A 17,994-nucleotide genomic window follows, 5' to 3' on the forward strand; every position below is an offset into this window, starting at 1 on the left:
TTTTGGGGGTCCACTGTACTGTTTTCCATAGTGACTTTACCTCTTTATGATCCCATCAACAGTACACAAGTGTTCTCTTTAATTCACATTATCACCAAGATTTCATATCATTTGTCTTTTCAATGTTGGCCATCCTGCCAGAAGTGAGGTTTGGTTTTGATTTGCATTTCCCTAAAGATAGTGATGTTTAGCGTCTTTTCATGTACCTGTTGACTCTTTCATTTATCTTCTTTGAAAAAATGTCTAAGTCTTTTGCCCACTTTTAATTGTATTATCTTTAATCCAGTTTAAAAATGTATCATCCAGAGTGAGATATTAGTATATATTTGGTTCAGACTTCCTGTTTTCTTATGATTCTCTTTGGATGATCTATCCATTGTCTATAGAGTGGAGTGGTAAAGTCCCCGTTATTTCTCCTTTTAGCTCTGCTGGATTTTGCTTTATGTATTTAGGTGGTCTACTTTTTGGGTGAGGCATCTGTTTGAGCCCTGAAGCAGAGTGGAGGGTCACTGGCTGAGACAGCTGGGTAGGACAGCTGGCTTGGTTCCCCACCCACTCAGGTGAGACTGTGGTGGATTGTGTGGACTGGTGGGTCCAGTCCCAGTTGGGACTGGACGCTGTACTCAGCATTAAGATGGGCAGCGGGATGGGATGCAAGGCCTGCACAGCTCATCGTTTGGGGACCTGAGTCAGGCAGGAATGTCCATGGAAGGTGTTGGCAACCAGTTTCACTCTGCAGACAGGTTAGGCCATGGGCTGTGCTCTGTTCAGCTGCCGCGGTCAGCGGGGCCATCAGATGGGTTGTGCGGCTTCCCACTTCTTCTGGGAAAGCTCCCTGGTTGGGGCAGAGGCTGATGGCTGTTTGCAGCAGTAAGTGCAGCTGCAGATCAAATTTCCTGCCCAAGCACAGGAGGAGAAGCAGCTTGAAAATCACTAATGCTATGTCTGTGGTCTCACACTGACCTGTGCCCCCCCCAGTTCCTGGCCAGTCAGAGCGGTTGGTTTTGCTCTCAGGACAGTCAGCTCTGCCCACCCGCTTCTCTGCTCAAGATCTGCTGGGGTGTGCAGCTTCCGGGTGTTCTCGCCAGGCCTTCCTGTCTGATGGGGCTGGGAGCCATGCTTCCCAGTGAGTGAGGCTCTGGCTCCCACCTGGGAAAGACTGCGAAGGCCCATTTCAGGTACCTCCCAAGTTCTCCTCAACAGGCTTTCTGGTCAGGAGGGGTCAGAAGCCACAATCTGCAGCAGGAAAGGCGGAGGCTTAGCTCTTGTGCCTGGTTGGGGACAGACCAGATTCCAGAGCCAGCAAAGCTCCCCCGTGGCAGCCCCAGCGAGGCAGACCTGCTCCCTGTCAGACTCCCTGCTCAGACTGCACTGCCAACGCAACCCTGCAGATGAACAGAGCCAGTGGTTGAGACTCATGGGCTCCACAGGTAGAGTGTTGACTTAACCATGTTGACACAACTTGCGAAGTGACAAATGACAAAACGTATTCCAGTGGTTAAGTAGACACGACAACAGTGTTCTCTGGTTCTTCAGTGAGCTGCTTCCTTCTTTGAAGTGGTACCCTGTACCTTTATACAGTTACACTTCTGGAATCAGGCTTGGGGCTGACCCCCTTGTCTTGGTAATGTAGTTTCTGGAACTAGTAATAAAAGGTTTTTTTAAGAAGCTAATGTGATCCAAAATCATATTTAAGAACTAGAGCATAAATGTTGTTTCTGCTTTATTGGGTATTAGACTGGTATTAGAGAAAAGTGTGTGGTAAGTTTTAGCATTTTTTAAATAGGAGAAATATGAAATTCCAGGGAAAGGCAACAAAACTATTATAACAGTTCAAAATACATTATCTCTAAGGAAAAGTTAAAAGTGATCATTAAATCTGAACACTAAGCTTAAGCAGAATTACAAAGCTCATCTCTTACAGAAATATATCTATTAACAAAAATCTTGATAACAGAGTCAAGGAAGGAAGTGTCAAATGTTTGAGGAAACAAAATATTCATCTGGAAATGAATTAAAAGGAAAGATTGAAGACGAGTGTGCAGGAACGTGGTCAGGGCACTTTGAGCAGCTGCAGGCAAGGAAGATGTGAATTGATAACCTCGGGTGATGGCAGAGGTCATTGCTCTGTAGTGAATAAAACCTCCATAGTCTAGAATGGGGAACAATTTTCCTTATATTTGCTTGATAAAAGAAATGGCTGTTTCCTGTACATCAACACCTAAAGGAACTCGAAGTTGGACTTTTTTCCTTTTCATCACTACATTTTATAATTTTCGACGACCCGTACCATTTCTTGGGCTGTTTTTATTTGAGATTGCACTGTTCCCTTATTTTTGGAAAGTGTTCCTTGTGTGTCCTTTACTTGGGAACTCCATGGCGGGGGATCCTCAGGCGGTGAGAAACACGGCTTCGTCGGAATCCCGGTCCTTGCCACTGTCCTCGCTCGGCACACACTCCCCACCACTGGGGGAGCGGCAGCTCAGATCCTCCACCCCTGACTCTTGGTCACTGTTGGCGGACAGGTCTGGGTCTGAACTTTTCAGATTGTCTTGAGTGAGGATCAGAGCAGAGTCCTCATCACCCTGGGAAGGGCTCCTGGACGGGAAGGACTTCACATTGCCGCTGTAATCCTGAGGGGTGTTGGCTGCGCTGTTGTCCGAGGTAGAAAATCCTGAGTGTTTGCTGGGCTCACTCTGCTTACTCCTCACCTTAGTGCGATTTAACTGCACTTTCTGAATTTTTTCCAGCCTCTAGAAAAGAAACCACAGTTTCAGGGAACAGTGATAAAGAAGGTATCTTTTTTGGTATGTGCCTGCCTTTTAGTATTATCTCCCGGCTGGGTGAAATGTTAAGAAAATGGGATTTAGATGGACTTGGTTTCAAAGCTAGACTTTATGACTCTGGACAAATAATTAGATTCTGTGAGGCTCGCCCTCTTCCTAATGTAAGGATGGCACTCTATAAAAAAGCAGAAAACACAGCCTAGGTAAAGCACCTGGCAAAAAGCAGTCATCCTTCTTTCTGTACCCGTATGGTTTTACATAGTGATTTTCATCCTGTGAACTGAAAGTACATTTTTAAAAAAATTAGGAATAAGGTTTTTATTATCTAATTTTTAAAATTAAGATAGAAGTAGCTCACTCTCTTAAAGTGTACAGTTCAGGTGTTTTTTTTTTTTGTTTTTTTTTTAAGTATATTCACAAGGTTATGCAACCATTCACCACTATCTTGTTTCCTAAGATCTTCATCATCCCCAAAGCAAACTATGGAAGTGAGCCAAACCAGATGTCTGAAATGCATCAACTGTGTCTATCTGGGCTTTGATGATCTGACTGTTCACCTGGTAGGATTGTGTTTCAGGTTACCTTCTGGCTAAAAATATGAAAGGACTTTCCAGGTAGCACAGTGGTAAAGAATCCACCTGCCAATGCAGGAGACACAAACAGATGCAGGTACGACCCCTAGGTCGGGAAGATCCCCTGGAGGAAATGGCAACCCACTCCAGTATTCTTGCCTGGGAAATCCCATGGACAGAGGAGCCTGGCAGACTAGTCCATGGGGTCGCAAAGAGTTGGATGCAACTGAGCACAAAAATATGAAATGGCTGTGTTGCTGCATTTCACACATCCTGAGCCACGAGAGGCTTTTCCCAGAGCCACAATCGTCAGCAAAAAAGGTGAGCAAGAGCGACTGTCTTACTTCTTCCAGGGCCTCGAGCTCTTCTTCCAGCTGCTGAGTCTCCTCCTTCACAGCCACGAGGTAATCTGTGACTGACTGTCGAGGCTGCAGTCCCTTCTCAAAGCGATTATACATTCCATTCCAAAACCTGCGGAGGACAGCAGAGCTTCATGAAACCGTGTCACAGTCTGTACATGCACATTCTTAAGTCTTCCAAGGTATCTTTCAAACCATAGTCCTAGTAACAACCAAATGCGAAGTACCGGCTCAAAAAAGCCCCTCACTGAGGTAGTAATTTCATGTTAATGTTTTCATTTTCTTGAATCAGTCAACTTCTTTTGGGGAGAGTAAATTCATGAAGAATCTACTTGAATAGATGGTACTGAATTAAAAGGCACATAATATATTTTTCTAAAAGAGATTGTAATAGTACATGTTACCATTTTCTTTTTTTTCTTTTTTTGGCTTAAGATGATGACTTAGTTAGAAAGTCAACTTGGAAAATTAGTGTTTATATCACCATTTAGAAATCTTTTAAATTTGAGGTTTTTTAAATGACTGCCACTAGGATTACTTACATTTGCAACAAATCCTCCCGTTTTTATCCTATACATATAGTAAAGCATACTGGAATGCAAATAAAAATACAGGTGCACCTTGCTTTACTGTGCTTTGCAGAGATTGCATTTTTACACAGTGAAGGCCTGTGGCAAGTCTATCAGCACAGTTTTTCTAACAGCATTTGCTCACTTTGTGTCTCTGTGTCACATTTTGGTAATTCTCAGAATATTTCAAGATTTTTCTTTTTTTATGGTTATCAGTGATCTTTGATGTTACTACTAGTACTACTTACTGAAAGGCTAGCATTAGGTTAGCATTTTTTTAAACAATAATGTATTTTTAAATTAAGGTATCTAACATTGTTAGATTGTTTTTTTAGACATAATGCTATTACACACTTAACTGACTACAGTGTAGTGTGAATAGAACTTTTATATGCACTCGGAAACTAAAAAATTGTGACTCAGTTTATTGCAGTGCTCACTATCACAGTGGCCAGGAACCAAACCCACCTTATTTCAGAAGTATGCCTGTGAATAGCATTATCATACGGATACCTGTAGATTTACTCAGAAAACTAGGGCAGGGACTTGGTGTCATTCATTGATTTATCCACAGTGCCTAGAACAGTGCTTGAGCCTCAGTAAGGTACATGTTGAGTGGCTAGAGCTAATAAACTGGTTGCAGTACAGTTGACTGCAGGGTATGTATCTCAACAGGTCTCAAACTGCCAGTTCACACAAACCATGAGGCTTTTTTTTTTTCAGTGTGACAGAATTAATATTATTCTATAGAATTCTGGGGAAATAATTGGATTGAAGTCATTATTGGGTTGGCCAAAAAGTTCGTTTGGGTTTATTGATACAGAACGAACCTCTTGGCCAACCCAATGAAAATGAAAGCTCTAGAGATGAAAAGCCACTAAAGGGTGTACTGAGGTAGGGAGGGAGAAGGAATGTGGTCTCTTGGTGATCTCTGTGTAACTTTGTCTTTTTCCTGACCTCTGAGTCACCCTTCTGTATTATACAAGTCCAGAGGAAAAAACCCAAGGATAAAAGAGAGCCTACAGGCCTAGTAGCATCTGTTGGGTACCAGCAGGCTCTCCCATCCCAGTAGAGACAATCTTGAATTTATTTCCACAGGGCAATAGTTCCATTTGATTCAGCAGCAAAAGAAGGTAAGCTGTGTCATGACCACTAACTAAACCTGTGACTCCACATTTAACTTCTCAGGCACTTGGTTTATTCAGTCCTTCTTCCCTCTCCTCCTTTCACTTTTAAATACAAGTGAAACTTACATTCTTAGGATATCATTACTACAAAACATCAACTTCTAAAGAGAATTCCGTATTTAGAGGGGAAAGAAAGGGACAGGAAACGGGCAAAAATGCCTTGGAGCTCAGTGTTACATACCCTTCAGCCTCCATGTGGTAAACAGTGCCAGAATCTAAGGCACAACCACACCCAGTGAGGTCCCAGAGGTTTACGTACTTGTACATGAAGTTGCATGGTGCTGTGGGGAGATGAAGGACTCCCCGGGTCTGACTGTGATCCGCTCTAAACAGAGGATTCAAGTAGTCAACCCGATTTTTCCACAGGTGAGCCCATAAAGAGTATGTTCTTTCTTGAATTCTGTTATAAAGAAAATAAGCCTTAAAATGACTTCCCTTGGTTCTTAGAAATAGTAGACATATTAAAGTTGGAAAGGAATAAAAACTTGTTATATCAGGGGTCCCTGTTCTCTAGCAGGGAAACTAACAGTCTTTTGTGTCTTCATGGTGCAGCAAAAGAGCACTTGCAGGAGTCGCAGCTCCCCTGCTCTCTGGGGACATCTTGCCTTAAGATGTCCCATCCCTCTGAGTATAAACCACATGCATTTTGTTGAAAATTTCCCCCAGATAGTCACTGGATTATTATTGTTTGCTGGGTACTACTTAAATGCTTCACATATTTTCTCTCATTTAATCGTCACTGTATTCCTATGACATTTGTCCCTTTTGCTAATCTAGCACAACAAATCACAAAATACCTAAGAAAACAGATGAGCTTACAGGATGTACCATTTATCAGGAATTGTATCTACCAGGAAAAGTCATGTTCTTTCCACTCAGGATAAAACTGGAGTCAGTTTTATTTGAACTGATCATTTGCAAAATTAAATCTGATATTCTATATACCACCTTAATTTGTTTTATAAAAATTTCAAAAATGTTCTTTCATTTACAGTTCTTAAGTCACTTTGCTGTTAAGCTTTTGACTTTTTCAAGGGTCCACATTTCCCTCAAAGCAGTCTAGTAGTCCACCCTTACCCGTGTGGTATTTGTTCCAAGACTCCAAGTAGTTGCCTGAAATTATGGATAGTAGTGAACCCTGTATATACCGTGTTTTCCTATACATACATGCCTATCATAAAGTTTCATTTGTAAATTAAGCATATTGAGAAAATATGTGAATTGCTAGCGTCGCTACTCTTGAACTTTATTATAAAGTAAAACAGGGGTTACTGGAACACAAGCATTGTGATAACTGAGACAGCTACTAAGTAACAGGTGATCCCAGGCAGGATGGAGTGGGAGAGTGAGAGTGAGAGATTTCATCATGCTACTCAGAAAGGCCCACAATCTAAAACTTACGAATCATTTTTTTCTGGAATCTTCTATCTAATCTTGGGCCACAGTTGGCCTCAGATAACTGAAATTGTGGTAAGTGAAACCCATGGATAAGGAGGGACTACTATATTTGCAACTATTATGAGAATATATCCACCAAAGCTGTGTAACTTTTTCCTTTTCAATGCAAAAATCACTTTCCCTGACTTCCAAGAAGCTTCCTTTCCATATCTGTGTGAAGTTTACCTATCTACCTGTGGACATTAGGCAGGAACTAGGCAAAATGGACTTGTGCCTGTCTTTGTCAGCTGATGGCCTTAAACTTGTAAAGTGATGTCAGGAAAATCGTTACTCTGTCAGTGGAGATGTGTAACTAAAACAGGCTTCAAAATTGTGAAAGACCATCTGAAACTCTCAGTCACAAAATCTTTAGATAAAAATTAAACACCAGAACACTTACTTGAGTTCTTGTCTCTCCTTCTGGCTATTACATAGGAAGTTCCCAAACTGGCAGGAATAGATGTGATGTTGAATGTGAATCAAAAACCTCTCATTGAACTCAAAGGCACAGGGAAACTGTTCCATTAACTGCCAGACGCACTCAAGGAACTGGTCAATAACTGGAGAAATTTCTCTGGGATCACCATCTAGGTTGCCGTATCTGTAAAACAAATTATTAGAGATTTTACAGCAGATTGTTTTTTTTTTTTCTTCTTCCTTAATTAGAAAGCTATAAAAGCAACCCTAGTTCCTAAACAGATCTTATCTTATAAACTGGAACGCAAAAGAAGTGGGAAAACATAACTTTTAATATAAAGTTTTTCTTGGCATTACAATTTAAAAAGTCTGGACAGAGAGGGGACATATTTATGTTATAAAAGAAAAATGTTAGTGCTAGAGATAAAATTCCAGGAGTCTTTACAGGGAAAAGCAGCAATCTTTCATTCTGATTTTAAAAGAACATCCAAAACTTGAAATGTCTTCCACTTTATTTTAATTAGTGACCCATGGGAGAGTGGAAAGAAATGCCTAAGCCACTTTAGAGTTTCTCACTTCTGCATGGTTTTATTAGGAAGAAAAACAACTTTAAAAAACTGATTCCCCAAGTTTCAAGGGGTATTTCCATTTTTAAAGCAGTGTTAAAACTTGTCAATAATTTATTTCCATGTGACCTCAGATTCCCTCATACCTTTATATCTCCCCTTTTGTTGTTTTCAAGAGTACATCAGAATCTGCTTCCTCACGTTTGTGTTGATTTTTGAACAGCTGCCCAGTCTTTCTACACTGTTACATGAATTTTAGAAAGAATCCAGAAGGGTGATTTGGGTGCCATCAAATCAGAATAACAATACAGAATGTCATCTTTCAAGCGATGGATAATCAACTTAAGGAATAAAGATGAGGAAGGATTGCTTTACTAGTTTTTCCAAGGGTGGAAATACTAGAAACTGGAACCCTTCAAAGGGTTTAGTCCTACTCACCTTTGTTAACTTTATAAAGGGGTTGCCCAATAGGTTCTTTCCTCATAAAACACACTTATCAGCCACTTCCATGTTCTTCCTGCCCCAGATCCTCTCTCTCAGAGGTCCTAGGTGCCTAGCAGACAGTAGAACCCCCCCACCTCAACTGAAAACAACAATGTGATCTTAAGGCTCCCTGGTAATTTTCTCATTTGTAAAGTCAAATCATTTTGCTTTCCTGCAAAAATATAGAAATAGAAATCCAGGAAACCACCACAATAAATGATAAACTAACGCTAAATGCAAAAACTACAAGAATAAATACGAGGAGCTCCATAAGTTTAGAATTTAAGAAAACATTCAACCAATCAAAAATGTGTATCAAAGCCTCTACATTATCAGCATGCTGCCTAAAAATATAAATTTTAGCCCCAAAGATGAGACCATACCAGCTACAACCTGTATTAATAACACTCAGGGATTAAAGACAGCACAGCACCCATCAGGCATTACTCTCCACACTAACCAAAGGAGGCCAGTAGCTTCTGTTTATTGAAAGCCCTCAGATAGGCTAAGGTTAATCCCATACACGGTTTTAAAACCCCTGCCATAACCCCAGGGAATAGGGAAAGGCTCCCCTTTTCACAGGTGGGAGACCAACACTTGGAGAACACTGAGGCCCTCAGCCACACAGTAAATGCCACAGCCTGGATTTGAGGCTTGACCTGTTGGACTCAAAAGCCCAGGCTGCTGTCCCACCTTAGCTTCCCAGAGACACCTGGCACAGACCTCACCCATGACACAAATGCCGTAGGATGAGCCTAATTTAACTCCCAGGGTAGAAGATCAAAGAGAAACTATTCTACAGGCGTTTTACAATGTGTAGCTTACAGGGAATATTTGCACTTCGAAAAATGGAATAATCTAGTAAGTGAAATACGTGTGGAAGGGAGAGTGAGCCTATCCTTTCTAGGTCAATGAACCAACTTCTCTGCCTCATCTGGAAAAATTTAACATCAGTTAGTTCTGTTCAGTAAATACCAAGAGTTCTCAAGTTAGAACTTCTTTATCTGTGATACAACATATATAACAAAAATTTAACTTTCTGAATAAGATACCCAAAGCCGTTTTGAAAACAGGCTATTATTCCCCACTCAATTGAGAAGTTCAGAAACAATTTTTTTTCAACCTTAAATTCACAATTTAAAATCATAAGATTTTAAAACACTTCTTACCTGTGAGTAAACTTATGACCAAAGGAAATCCAGTCCTTTTCAATTAATACCTATATAAGAAAATATAAATATGGAGAGAAGCAAATGAGGGAAAGTAAGAGACCAGACCAGTAATTCTGAAGGATTTAAAAGTTCTTGGAGCGCAATTCACTACCCTTGGTAACCTGCAAATGAACGAACACTATCTACCCATACACAGGTGCACATCAGAGGGCAAAGCTGAAGGTCTTCCGCAGGAGAAATAAACGGGAGTAGACGTGGGAAGATGTAATGCCATCACCCAGAATGCTCTTGACAAGCACTGTTCATATCGCTTCATGTACCATCTCATTCTCGGGGGTGAGGGGGAGGAGGTGTTCTATCACTGTCATTTTACAGAGGGAGAAACGAGGAGGTTACTCATCCAATATCACACTCTTAGAAAGTGGTCAATGCCACCTGATAACTTAGCTCCAGGAACCATCACACCCCATCAAGTCCAACTTTCAGTCAGTACCCCATGCTGCCTAACAGTATATGAAATACCAACCTCTTTACAAGAGACTAAGGAAAGTTTTCCAGTGATCTTTGGTATACTTTAGAAGAATTCTAGAATGAGGAGGGTTTGGAGCATACTGAAAGTTTCAGCCCTGCTGTGGAGTCAGAGATGTAACACAAATTTATACTCTCAAATTGCCTGGAATTTAGAAAATAATTATATAGGATAATACTGTCAATATCACCAATGCTGTAAAACAGCCAGAGCTCTTTTCTTAAAAAAAAAAAAAAAAAATTCATTTAAGTTTTGCCTTGAAAACCTATAAATTTAATGGGAAGGAATCAAAAAGAGCCAGTGGTGAAGGATGGGGTAAAGGAGACCAACCCCTCAGCAATGAAGACCCATTGCAGCCAAAAGTAAATAAAATTTCAAATGTCAGTCGAAAAATTTTTTTTAAAAGGCAGAAACCAGATAAGCTCCCAGCCACTAGGAAGTCCCTGTAGTCATTCTAAGAAAATGGTCCCAGCTTAGCCAAAGCTTCCCCCTTCCAGACACCTACACAAATATCACAGATACCTTGCAATTGAAGCAATGCATCAAGTTCTGATGCATACCTAAAAAGTGCTACATCTAGGAGAGAATGTACTCAACAATTTCGGGAAAGAACCCCAAGACACTGACATTTTCAATATTCTCATCCACAACTGTGAAGGATTGTTTGAAATACAAAAGCAGTAAGTGAAAACACGTTTTCCTATAGCTTTTTTCCTCCAAATATTTTTTCTGAAAAGTGTTTTCTGTTTTATAGTCCTGTGTTACCTCAAACTTGAAAATATATATAAAACTTGAAACATAATACAAATGATGTAAGAAACGATTTTGCAAACTGCTGAATGTATATATTTGCCCCCAAATTCACCTTTAATAGCATCGATTTGAATTGGCTCCCAAATCCCAGAAATTCATCTTATTCCAAGCTTATTTCACCTTTCCCCCTTTAATTAATCTTGCTGACCTACTGACAGAAAAATAACATTGATGAGGAGGGAAGAAGAGTTGTTATTAATTGCCAGAAGTCCATTCTGCCCAGCCACAGCGTGCACAGGACAGTGGCCAGGTGGCCGCACTCACCATGAAGCCCTTCAGAGTCCGGTAGTGAGGTTCCAGAAGGAGGCTGGCCACCGAGCACACCTGAGCGGTCCTGTCCCAGCCATCAGAACAGTGAACAAGCACACTGGCCCCTTCCTCTGAAACTGCCTGAAAAACAGCATCAGCAGTCACAAAGGATGGCAATCAACAGAAAAAATAATCAGGATTAGGTTCAGTTTTGTACTCACAGAATCAAAAAAAGATTTCCAGGCAAAAAGGAAAAATCAGTACCCAACCCTGTTCCTGCATTTATTGAGTATGCACATACCCATCTAGTTAGGGCGGAGCCAAGGAGCAGTTTGGGCTGGTCACCAAAGCATTGCTTCCCATCCCTTCTATCCGGAAGCCAGGAGCCTAGCTTCTGAACTTCATACAAGCAAGCTTCCTGTACAAATGTCTCCTAGACTACTTTCTACCCCTCTGGGCCCCGCCCAGCTTCCACCATAAGCCTTTCCAATTGAAATGCTGGAGCTGTGGCTGGCCACAATCATTCTCAAAAATGAAAAGACAAAAATTATAAACTGAAACAGTGAAGTTAGAGATAAAAGAACAAAAGCCAAGCAAAAGTGCCTGGCACTGAATAAATATTTGTTAAATAATGAATTATCTAATAAAGGGGAGCATACCATGTCATCAGAAAAGATGTTTGTCTTCAGGTAATAAATCTGAGGGGGATTTATTTTAAAAAACACCATAAAACAAAATAAGACTATGCATTCAAAAATAGCTTGTATGAAAGTTACAGCAAAATCTTCCTCTGGCAGAACGGAATCTACCTACCAGGTTCAGGAACATGACGTTCGCTTATGCCATTGCTGAAAAATGGGGAGCTGTTTGCTAAGATGGGAGCCTGGAGCCTGGGTCACTCTGGTGACTCACATTTGGATGTACTCTTTCACAGAAAATTCTTTCCTCTGTTGTACAGCAGAAACTAACAACATTGTAAAGCAATTATATTCCAATTCTTTAAACATTAATTTGTTAATTTATTGTTAATAATCTCTATTCTTAACCTTAGAAGTATCTTTTAGGAAATACTATTTCTGTGGTGGAAAACATTTATAGTGAAAGCTCAATAATTCCTCCCAGTTTACTTCAGTTTCTTTTTTATCCATTAAATGCAAAGTAAATTTTATGCTTTTATTTTAAACTAATATAGTCCCAATTTTATAAAAATATTTATATCTTATCTATGTACAGAAAGATGTCTACAATAATGTTCATCCATATTAATGAAGGTTTTTTCCTAGGTGGTAGGCTTTGGGATAACTTTTTTTTGTGTGTGGGGGGATAACTCAAACTTTCATCTTTGTAGGTTTGTTTAGTGCCTGAATTATTCATAATGTTTCATTCATTCATTTTTCAATACTGATTTTTCTTTTTACAAAATGTAAAAGGACAAGAAGTAAGTAACTCTAACACGAATGGTTATTTCCCTTTTTCTTTTCTCTACTTCCTAATTTCTGAAAGCAAACCATTGTTCCTGTTCAAATGAAGATAAGAAAATTAAACATCATTAATAATTTTTAAAAATTCTTTCCTCCACCCAGAACCAAGCATAATTGAAGACTACCTTCAGATTGCTGTGAAAGTATTTTACCAGTTGATTGCCTTGATGATACACTATCAACTGAACATCATTCTATCTTTCATAAAATCCCGTCTTCAAAGGGCAGATTTCATGGAGGTCTGCAAAGCCAGCTCCCCGAGCCAGGTATCGTCCAGCTTAGGACAGGGGAGTTCATGGAAGGGAACCAGATCTCTGTCCGGTATCACAGTGCACTGCTCTACCCCATAGTCTGTTCTCTGCAATCGCATACCTTTGCAATGAAGATTCCTGCATCCATGATGGCCTTAATGTGCCTCAACCAGCCAGAGTTCTCCAGTCCCCACAGAAAATCACTCATGGAGGGAGATTTAAGTTCACACACTGCAAGATAAACTGTGTTACAGAAGCAAAATACAGGCGTCTTTCACTGTACATGTGATCATATTTGCAGGTAGTCTGTTAATGATTCCTTCATTGTAGCCATTTTCTGGAGGAGTCAAGATAAATGCCCAAGCTTGCTAAATGTCATTCCACTGAACCAGTTCCAAGTAAGCCTTCTCTGTCTTCTTTGTTCACAGGGGACACATTGCATCTGTTCAGAAGTATTATATTTGTAAAGTTTAAACTCTAATATTATAAAAATCATTGAATGTTGCCATAGTAAAAGTAAGATTTATTCTTCCAGCTAATATATTTAAAGTGGACCACCAAGGAGCACTTGAGTATGAGTGCTCTGGAGGAAAAGACTTAAATAATGAACTCCAGCACCTTCCCAACTAGAAGTCTATCACCAAGAACTGTCCTAAAAGTCTTAAATGGAAATTATCAAACTCCTCCTGCTAGCAACCCTCCCTCAAAGGGAGTAAAGGATATAAATTTAAGTATGAGACTTCCGAACACCTCTAGAGCATCAAGTTAGGGGTTTTACCTTTGATTGAAAATGAAGATAATCCAGGATTCCAAAGATACCTGTGTTTTACAAAACTAAGGCAGGTGTGTAAACACCTCTATAATATCATCACAGGCGGTTCCCTCTCAAGAGCTGCTCTTTTAGTTAACATGAAGCATGAAAAAGCTTTACGGCTCAGTGTTCTGACTACAACATAAAGATGACATTCCAAAGTTCACCAGGTTCATACCTATAAAGCTCTTTTGAGGGATCCTATAAGTTAATCAAGGAAATTAAATAATGGGCATCGAGTTTGTTTATTTCCTTGGGCTTTGGTTTCTTCATGTTTAAAATAGGGAAAGTGTACTAAATTATATCTAAGTGCCCTTCCAGCTCTAAACTCCCAGATTTAAATGTGTTGTCTTTTAAAAGCATTGTGCATTTGTAATACATATTAACTGTTAACAACCATTTATCAGATGCCCTTCCCTCAAATATGCCAGATAACAGAAGGTTCACTCATATTTCCTGGAACATAAGAACCACACACAAAAAAGCACAAGTATAACAGTTAAATTGAGTCACACACAAAAAAATTGAGTCACAGATGGCAGCGATGATGAAATAACACCAAGATTACCAGCAAAAAAAAAAAAAAAAAAAAAAAAAAACCCTTCATAAGAAAACAGTATTATGAATATCTTCAGCCAAGATTCCAAATTCTTCCTTCCAAAAGCCTGCACTGAGCTAGACACCAAGCAGGAGAAATGGGCTTCACTCTGATTCAAGGCACTGTCCCTTTGCCTGACACCATGGTGCTGCCCCGTCTCCACCAGCAGGGATTCAGTTTGTTCAAGTAAAATTAACCTGATTTGCAGTTTTCAAAGTTTTTGCACACATGGCCTCTCCAATGATTTTTAAAACGCTGTGCCCTCTCATGCACCATGGAGCCTCCCAGGTGGCACTAGTGATAAAGAATCCACCTTCCGATGCAGTAGATGTAAGAGACACGGGTTCAATCCCTGGGTCAGGAAGATCCCCTGCAGGAAGGCATGGCAACCCACCCCAGTATTCTCGCATGGAGAAACCCATGGACAGAGGAGCCTGGCGGGCTACAGTCCATAGGGTCGCAAAGAGTTGGATAAGACTGAAGCGACTTAGCACGCACCCTCTCATGCACCGTGGAATAATGCACCATGATAAGCATGAAGGTGTTTGCCTTTTGCAAGGTGGCAAAGGGGCAGTCGGTTAGGGGAAATGGGAAAGGATGGCTGGCTCACTCCTGGGCCAAGGAGCATCTCTAAGACAGGAGCACGTGCAGAAGTTGGTGCCATAAAACAATCCTGCCACAGCGCCCCTGGGAAAACCTTCCCCGTGACCTTGGGGGATTATGTACATACGCAGCTTGAAGACAGGCACCGAAACTGCTGCAGTTGAAAAATGCGTGCGGCCCTGGTGAGAAATTGAGTCAGGTGGGCGGGGAGCGGATCTGTCCTCAGAGCTGAGGATGGGGCCGGCAGCAGTACCGCACGCGCCCTCCGCGTGGCGCACGGACATCCCCACACCCTCTGCGATGCAGCCCCTCCCGCGGGCGCCTGCCATTTGGTCCATCTGTCGAGCCCTGGCCGTGACCCAGAGCGTTCAACTCCATCCTAAATACACACATTCCACCAAGCATTCTCAGGACACACTGAGGCCTTTAAATCTTCCACAGATAACGATGACTGGCAAACGTACGTTTCACTGAACCAGCTCGACTTTCTGGGTGTTTGAAAGCGCTCAGGGCTGGCTGGCATCCGCCTCCATTTCAAAAAGTCCAGGGAGTGGGAGGGATGTCCTGGTGTCCAAACTCTGAAGCTCAATCCAAGAACAAATGATCCCGTGCGCCTTCTCTTCCCACCAGGTGTGGAAATGACAGCACGTTTAAAAATAAACATACCGGGCTTTCCAGCTAAGGGAGCGGCCTGGGCCAACAGGCAAGAGGGGACTGGCCCGCTCAGAGAACAAGGCCCTAAAAGGCGCCCCGGGAGAGGATACCCAGGCCGCCGCCTCACCGAGCTTGCGGCCAGGGGGCCAGCTGCTGCTTCCCTTCACACTGAGGACGGCTCCCTGTTTAACACGTCTGCTTTTAGTTACATCTAAATGGGATGTTCGGTGGAACAGCCACCCTGGCTTTCATGCATTTTTTTTTTTCACTGAGAGCGTGCTCGCTGTCAGATGCTGAGGGGTGCTTCTTGAAAGCAACCAGCCCACAGGTGGTCAGATGGGGGGTACACTTGAGACTCCAACAGTTAGTGCCTGAATTTTCACATGTAAAACTGGTGGGTTTGTTTGGATAAACTCAGGATAAGGTGGAAATACTGATCCATTCACCCTTGTTGCCAAACCCAAACCAATAAAGACAAACCATTTTACTGAACAAAGTTCATTTCAGTTGACCTCAGAGGCAGGCATCGGCCCGGATCACAGCGAACTGTGACTTACTAACAGGGAGTTTAATGTCCAGGTCTAGTGACATTGGTCTTATACAGAACAGGGTAACTATAGATACCCCACAAGCATAAAAACAACATTTAAAAAGAAAAGACAGATTATTATGGTACCTGAGGAAATAGGAAATTTATTCGGGATAAAATTAACCTCTGGTGATCTTCCTTTGCCATTTCCTACATGAAGCTCATTTCTTTCTCCAGAGCGGCTGGGTGGAGATCAGCCCTGTGGAACGGTCTTTCTCGTCTCTAAGATCTAAAATTGAAAAGTAAATGGGCCACCTCAATTCGGGACTCAGCTGCAGGTGGGCTTAAGGAATGACAAAGACTAAAATAGGAAATATAAGGCAGATGGAAATAGAGAAGTCTAGTTTGGAAAAAGGAAGCGCCCTGAGAGCAGGGAAGCTAGGTGGATATAAGATATTAGTGACTAGATGCTGGAGAGATGGCCACGAATCACATAAGATTAAGATGTTGGCAGCAAATAACAGAAGTAGTGAAAAAAGCAGCATGTGTAGCTGGGAACATAACGAATGGAGAATCTTTCCATAAAGCTGCCAGGACCAACATGCTCACTGAATCTGAAACCACATTGTCACTGGCAAGCAGAGACTGAATTGCCTAATCTCAATCACAGCCTTATGGAAAAACTGCTCGCGTACTCCCTAATATGAATCATGTCTATCTTTAGTTTTATGGGAGACACTTTCTTCTCCAAGTGTTCCTTTTGTAAATGTTTTAGTTATCAAAAAAACTAGCTGTCAAGATGAACAAAACAGAAATGATAATTCCGAGGGTGAAAATGTTTAACCTGAATTGTCCTGGGGATCATCAAGGTAAAGCATAATTAGGATTAAAAATAGTCATTCTCTCATTAAATCTGTTTTCTCTTGTCCTTTCCTTTGCTAAAGTCACCCAGAGGCAAAGTCTTTGGCTTTGACATCCAATTAAAACATCCCACCATATGACTCACCCAAGGATAGCCCGCAGGGAGATCACTTGTAAGCAAGCATTATCTTCTCTTCCCACTGTTACTTTTGCCCTACATCAAAAGTCACTTTGTATTACTAAAGGAAACATTTTTTTCTCTGCAATGCCCAGCATAAAGAAAACTCTCGGTAACTGTCTGATGTACAGATGAGTGTCTGAGATAACTACGTAGCTCCTAGTGATGAAGTATTTACCATAAACAGGTACTGTGCTGGGTTCTTCTACATCCACTGTCCACCATACAGGGTATGTTCGCTCCCAATTTTCAGACTGGCAAGCGTGGCTTAAAGAGGTTTACTAAATCATCCCTGGTCACTCAGCCAGGGAATCCCCGAGCAGGAATCCTGGTCACAATGCACACCCCCTGAAAGGGTCATGCTCTTTCCTCTCTGCCTCGGTGCTTGTGGTCCTATTGTCTACCCCAGGCACCGCCATCCAGCGCTCTCACGCCACATTATCCATCCTCTTACAACACAGAGAGCAAGGGTCACACTCTTGATGGATTTCTTTCTGCCAAATAACCATGAGTTGATAACCAGTGGAGCCTGATGCAGAGCCCGGTTGCTCTAACAGAACACTCACTGCAAACCTCACTGGGCAAGTCCGAGGGACAATGACCAGGTTTATCAGCCACGTCTTACTGGCTACTTCTCATCTAATAAGTTAGTAATCTCAGGAAATTAATACTGGGGGAAAGTCAGAAGATAGAAAACTGAAAAAAAGATCAACCATTATAGTTTTTTATTAGCTCGTATATGGTAGAACTTCGTAGCATAAACTTGTAGGCAATACTACAGAAAATAGTTAAAAATGAAAAATTTGAATATAAAAGGTTGAACTCTACCATGTCTTCCAGGATGAATTAGCCATCATCTCATAAAGTAAGGAGGTGAGGGGGAAAAGTA

General features: G+C 41.4%; 1 protein-coding gene across 1 annotated transcript in view; it reads right to left on the reverse strand.

Annotated features, from left to right (window-relative positions):
• The window catches only part of MTMR7 (myotubularin related protein 7), a 100,401-nt gene continuing 84,113 nt past the window's right edge, over positions 1,707-17,994 (reverse strand). The window contains exons 8-14 of the mRNA XM_018041918.1: positions 12,993-13,102; positions 11,155-11,280; positions 9,546-9,595; positions 7,311-7,511; positions 5,733-5,873; positions 3,703-3,829; positions 1,707-2,753 (exon numbers count right to left, since the gene is read on the reverse strand). Coding sequence (XP_017897407.1) covers positions 2,391-2,753; positions 3,703-3,829; positions 5,733-5,873; positions 7,311-7,511; positions 9,546-9,595; positions 11,155-11,280; positions 12,993-13,102 — 1,118 coding nt within the window. The 3' untranslated portion in view covers positions 1,707-2,390. The remainder of the gene's footprint in view (positions 2,754-3,702; positions 3,830-5,732; positions 5,874-7,310; positions 7,512-9,545; positions 9,596-11,154; positions 11,281-12,992; positions 13,103-17,994) is intronic.

Source organism: Capra hircus, chromosome 27, assembly GCF_001704415.2.
Source record: "Capra hircus breed San Clemente chromosome 27, ASM170441v1, whole genome shotgun sequence".
In the NCBI taxonomy this organism is placed as follows: Eukaryota; Metazoa; Chordata; class Mammalia; order Artiodactyla; family Bovidae; genus Capra; species Capra hircus.